General features: G+C 47.4%; 1 protein-coding gene across 1 annotated transcript; it reads right to left on the reverse strand.

Moving 5' to 3' along the window:
- Positions 1-256: 256 nt before the first annotated feature.
- LOC100281277 (serine/threonine-protein kinase NAK) lies at positions 257-4,625 on the reverse strand. The gene is given in 4 exon segments (NM_001154196.1): positions 257-929; positions 1,334-1,456; positions 1,964-2,224; positions 4,137-4,625. Coding segments are annotated over 4 exon segments (1,269 nt in total). The 5' UTR covers positions 4,578-4,625; the 3' UTR covers positions 257-485.
- Positions 4,626-5,895: the final 1,270 nt, after the last annotated feature.

Below are 5,895 nucleotides of genomic sequence, written 5' to 3' on the forward strand. Positions count from 1 at the left end.
TGGCAACGAACACAAGACGTAACGCTTATGAAAAATTACATAAGTAGAAAATGAACAAAAACCCCATTAAAATCAAAACAGTGCGCTAATTTTATAAATTATGCTTGACGGAGTTCTTGCCAGCTGGTTTCTGAAAATTTGTGCGCTCGTGTCTGGTTTCACTGGATACTGCCAAAACAAGATCCTTTTGTAGAGCCAGCGCAACATCTTCTCAGTTGCCCACTTTCGAAATCCTTGACTCCTTGAGACCTATATATTTTTTTTCTTTCAAAATGCTCACTTTCGAAAGCTAACAAAGTTCAATCCGCCAACTCATCTATATGTACACAAGTCGTCTAAGCAATGTGTCCAAGAATGTACCCAAGCATAAACATTCCTTTTGTGCTGTCACAATCACAACTCACCGAGTCACGGCTAGGACTGACCAAACAATGGTCTCAGAAATAAGGCAACAGCGCGCCTTTACCGGTGACGACATGTAGCCATCACCGCCTGGACGGCGCGGCGGCGGCGGCGGCGGCGGCGGCTTTCTTCCCCCTGGCGCCGGGGCCGGGAGTCCGGCCGTCAGGCTCGGCGTGCGCCTGCACGGCCCGCCTGAGGACCTCGACCACCTCGCTCATGGTGGGCCGCTCCTTGGCGTTCTTGAGCAGGCAGCTGTCGGCCAGCTTGGCGATCTCCCGGGCGGCCTTCGCCGAGTACTCGCCGCGGAGCCTGGGGTCCATGATCATCCGGAAGTTGCGGCTGTCCGGCGGGAACTGGGCCACCCACTCCAGCAGCTTCTGCTCCGCCGCCGGTCTGTTCCGGTCCAGCGACCGCCGTCCCGTCAGGATCTCGTAGAGCACCACGCCGAAGCTCCACACGTCGCTCTTCGCCGTCAGGTGCCCCGTGTCCATGTACTCCGGCGCAGCGTACCCGTGCGTCCCGACGACCTGTAACACCGTATCACGGGGCAGAGCTGTCAAAACCGAAACAACCCTGCGGCAATCACTTTCCAGGGCGTGCAATCATGCATATGCGATAAAAGCGACAGATTGACTGCTTGATGCTATTTTCAAGCCATGCGTCAGCATGGCGCATAATGCAATTGTTCAGTCACATGACAGAGCCGTGCATGTTCGCATAGAAAGAAAGTGAAGGCACCATTGACAATGGAAGCCCAGGGTCGTCCGTCAGCTGTGCGTAGATAGAGCAGGTACACTGCATTGCCTACGTATCCGGTCAGCTAAAGCCCGTCTGCCAACGACTACTATAACAACCTCAGTAAGGCTAACACAGAAGACTAGCACGATGTCTTCAGTGCCTGACCCTGATCGAATTGATGGATACAACGTACCGCAGTCGAGACGTGAGTGTTTGCTCCAGTTGGCCCCTCCCTGGCTAGGCCGAAGTCTGATAGCTTTGCTCTGAAGTCCTTGTCCAATAGAACGTTGGACGTTTTGAAGTCCCGGTAGATTACCTGGCCAAAATGCAGAATTAAGGTATTGAGACAAGGATCACTTTTTTTCTGAATGAAAAAGAAAACTTGAAAACAGATAAGAACAGTTCGTTTCAAAAAAAAAAAACAGATAAGAACAGTACTGTAGCACTTATGAAACAATGGCATGGCATAGTCTTTAACGCAAGTAACATGTGATGTTCCGATCTTGCTTGACGGTTCATATGCTGCACAACAGTCAGCTGGAGGACTGGTGCTAGGCAGGCTGAAAATGTTTGGTACAGACAGCACAGCTAGAAGAGAAATTGGCTACGGTGGCTGTATGTCGTTGCCTTGAACATTGAACTGTGCTCCCCAGAAATGTCAAAGAAGTTGGCTTGCTGGAATCTTTGGGGGCAAGTAGTCAGGATGACCTTTGCTAGTTAGGACGCTTTTCCGTTTGGAAAAACATGGAAGATAGGCTATCGTTTGGAGGTAAACTGAAAGCGCACAATCAATAGTGCAGGTTTGAAAAGAACACCTGATTACCTGAACTTCCACCCCTTCATGCAGGTAAGCCAATCCTTCTGCGGCCCCCAAGATAACCTGAAGCCTTGTGTTCCATGATATAGGAGGATTAGCTCGCCTGAACAAGTGGTCTTCCAGGCTCTTATTGGGCATAAACTCGTAGACTAGCAATCTTTGTGCCCCTCGTTCGCTATCAACAGCGCAATATCCAAGTAGCTTTACGAGATTTGGGTGCTCCAGAACACCAAGAAACTGTACTTCCGCCAACCATTGCTTATGTCCCTGTCACAATAACATTAAAAAGAAATTGCAACCTCTTAGAAAACTTAAGAATGATGTATAGAAGGATGGTATAACCATATATAGATTTCATGAAGAAATAAGGAATCAAGTAAGGAACAAACTTTTCCTGATAGTATACTAGGTTAATTTACATTCTGATGAGAATTAGTACAGGGAGGTAACATATATAGCACGATGCATCGTATTCCTAAGGCAATCCTTTAATTGATTCAGTTCAGACAGCAGCATCAATTGGAACTAACACAGGTGGAATCAGCTTCCTGATGAAAAAAATATATCTTTAGCACCTAAAACGGCATCATCACTTAATTCACTATGCTCCATAAATCTAAGAATCCACTCTGTATTGCTGAAAAACATCCCAATACGCAGAGAAAGAAAGCAACAAAACGAATTCGCTATTTTCCTCAAATCAATACCATACATACCTAATATATCTACTATTTACCACTTACCAGTCAACATTCACAAAATCAGGAGCTCTTCATCCACAATTATAAACGATGGATACAATGTATTGTACAAAATGATAGCTGACTTTTCTTCGTAAGCTGGCATACCAAGATTTGGTGTCTAGTAAATAGTAGTCAACTAAAATTAGTATTGTGATCGTACAGGTTGCCCACCAAAGACCTCCATTCTATCCAGTGGTCTCCTTTGATCGAGCAAATTCAAAAGTGAATTTTTGAATACAGCTACAAGACCGGTTGACACCATTTTCTGGACATCATATCTCTCCTCTTGAACATGTAAAAGGCCATCAATGGTTTTTATGCTTACAACCAGCTCTTTTCTGTATGATCGCAAATAATCACCATTCAGAATTGTCCAAACACTGTTCTCTATAGCTGGAAGGTTACAGTTGACCAAACAGTTATTTCTGTACTCCCCCTCACTTAGCTTGTTTTATGAATAAAATGCCAGTAAATATCACATACAGCAGGCAGACAGCTAATCAGTAATTGATTATTTGCAAATGAACTACAAATGTCAGCTGAAAAGGATTGGTCTCCTTATGAAATTTACTGATCCCCAATGATGGACTCAAAAACTCTATAGATGCTTTCACTAGGTAACCATTAGTATTAAAAACAATGTTAGTTGGTCTTAACGTGTACCCATGGTCCAACTGGAAAAGCAACAGAGTGTACTAGTCAATGACTATATCGGACCCTTGAAAATTCTCCATCGCCCCTTCTTTTTCCTTTCCTGCCAAGATTGTCTATATCTAAAGAAGTCCAAGCATCATAAAGAATGCATACCAGTATCAACAAGCACCAGATCAACCCCCCCCCCCCCCTAAATCTAACACTATGTAATTACTTCATCTGTTTCATTCAGTTACTCAGCATCTTGGCCTAATCTGGCTAAATCGCACATTGCTGCTGCAGATAAACAGATTCAAAACAGGAAAAAAAAAGTGAAACTTACATGGAAGCTAAACCTGTTATGTGTTATGATCAGATTCCATGTGTTCTGTCATTTTCTCAATGCTACGCTATCGGTCCACTGAACAGCATAAAGTAAAACATAAATGAACCACCCCTCCTCTCGTTTTCGGGGAAAATAGTAGTCTGGTAGAGATCTGTGCCATTCTAATTCACTGCAAACTATTACAGTGACATGGTATACTGACAGCCTATCGATACCAACAGCGTAAATGTAGCATCCACAGATCCACTTACTGAATTATGTTCTCTAGCTACACAGATTATCACGGGAAACAAAGCAGACTGCTTCGTTTCAAGGGGGAAAAAAGCAAACTATTGTGGAGAACCGAGTCACCGATGGCATGTGAACGCTCTTGGAGATAAGCCAGAGAGACGGCAACAGGAGGAGTGATGAATCACGTATGAAGGACAAGCAGAGGACACGGAGGGGACAGACGGACCTGCATACCGCGCTGGTTGAGCTTCTTGACGGCGACGGGGACGCGGTCCCCCTTGCCGTCGGCGCCGCGGATGAAGCCCTTGTAGACGCTGCCGAAGCCGCCCTCGCCGAGCTTCTGCGCGCGGCTGAAGTCGGCCGTGGCGCCCTGGAGCTCCTCGTAGCCGAACACCCGCAGCTGGCCGTGGCCCCGCTCCTCGTACAGCGAGGAGATGCTCCGGTGCGACTGCGACGACGAGCCGGCCGACCCCGCCGACTTGCTCGCCGGCCGCGCCGCGCCCGAGTCGTCCGACCGGCTCGTGCTCACCGCCGACGCTGTCGTGGCCGTCGTCGTGGTCGTCGTTGTGGTCGCGGGGCCCGACGCCGACACCGGCGCCGACGCTCCTCGCTTCGCCGCCGATCCTCCGCTCCTCGACCTCCGCTTGAACCAGCCCAAGCAGCTCATGTCACCCGCACCCGCCGTTCCCTACAGGCTACAGCCGCGCCAGGAGACGAGCGTGCCGTGTAGTCTCGGGATCGGTTGTAAGACGTGGGGCTGTTGCGAGAGAGAGCAGGCCAGCAGGGGGTGTAGTGGAGGGCCCGCTTCTGGACCGCGGCCGTGCGGGGGGCCGGGGACGGGGTTTTCTGCTGGTTCGTCGCGTCCGGTTGCGGGGCAACGCGGTGTGGACGGGGTCAGTGTCAGACGGCTGGATGGGGACGGCTCTGCCTCTCATCTGGGCTGGGAGTGCACGCGAGTAGCCGAGTACGCAACAGGTCCAGCGTCTGCGTCTGTCAGGAACGGGGACGTATCATGCTCTGCTGCTCTCGGCACGCCGCCGGTTGGCTGGGGCCTCGCGACTGCTTCCGTTGCCAACCGCAGAAGGGTTCCGTCATTCCGTGGCACTGTGGCAGTACCGCACGAAATGGTTCTTGTTTTGCGCTTCTCTAGAGAAGCGGTACCAAAAAAGGTCTTAGCAAGGTAAATATGAAAAAATGATAGATTTTAACAACAAACTAAATGAAAGCCACATAACTTAGGCCCCGTTTCAATCTCACGGGATAAATTTTAGCTTCCTGTTAAACTTTAGCTATATGAATTGAAGTGCTAAAGTTTAGTTTCAATTACCACCGTTAGCTCTCCTGTTTAGATTACAAATGGCTAAAAATAGCTAAAAAAGCTGCTAAAGTTTATCCCGCGAGATTGGAACAGGGCCTTACTCTGCCCAAGTTTTAGCAACCAAGTTATAGCCACCATACCAGCGAACCAGATTCTTATTAGGCTCAACTTTTGGACTCCAACAGGTTAGAGGTTGCAACGTTTGTAAACAAAAGAAAAACAAACTATAAGCATGTGCAAAATTACAAACTGGTCTTTTTTGTTGGGTAAAATCCATTTTCACAGTCTCCAAATTACATGGTAGTCGGGTTTTCAGTCTAAACTAGCTGATTTTTAATTTTTAATGTTAGTATCTAATTTATCTTAAATATCAAAAATATAAAAAGTTCGTTTTTGTAAAAATAATATCTATCTTGAGTGGTTGGGAAGAAAAAAAGTCGATGAACGTCTGCAGTCTGCAGTGTTTGGTACCAACGGAACACTACGAGGATGGGTGGATGGGTATACCACATAGTGTTTTTGAGATGACATCGAGGTCGATCATAGCTCGATGGTTCATGCTAAACATGACGAAAGACAATGGATTATACATGTTCGGCCCGCTCGAATGCATATTACTCTATGTCCTATGTTCTTTGGGATGTGTATTGCCTAGTGATTGTTGGTT

This window comes from Zea mays, chromosome 2 (assembly GCF_902167145.1).
Source record: "Zea mays cultivar B73 chromosome 2, Zm-B73-REFERENCE-NAM-5.0, whole genome shotgun sequence".
In the NCBI taxonomy this organism is placed as follows: Eukaryota; Viridiplantae; Streptophyta; class Magnoliopsida; order Poales; family Poaceae; genus Zea; species Zea mays.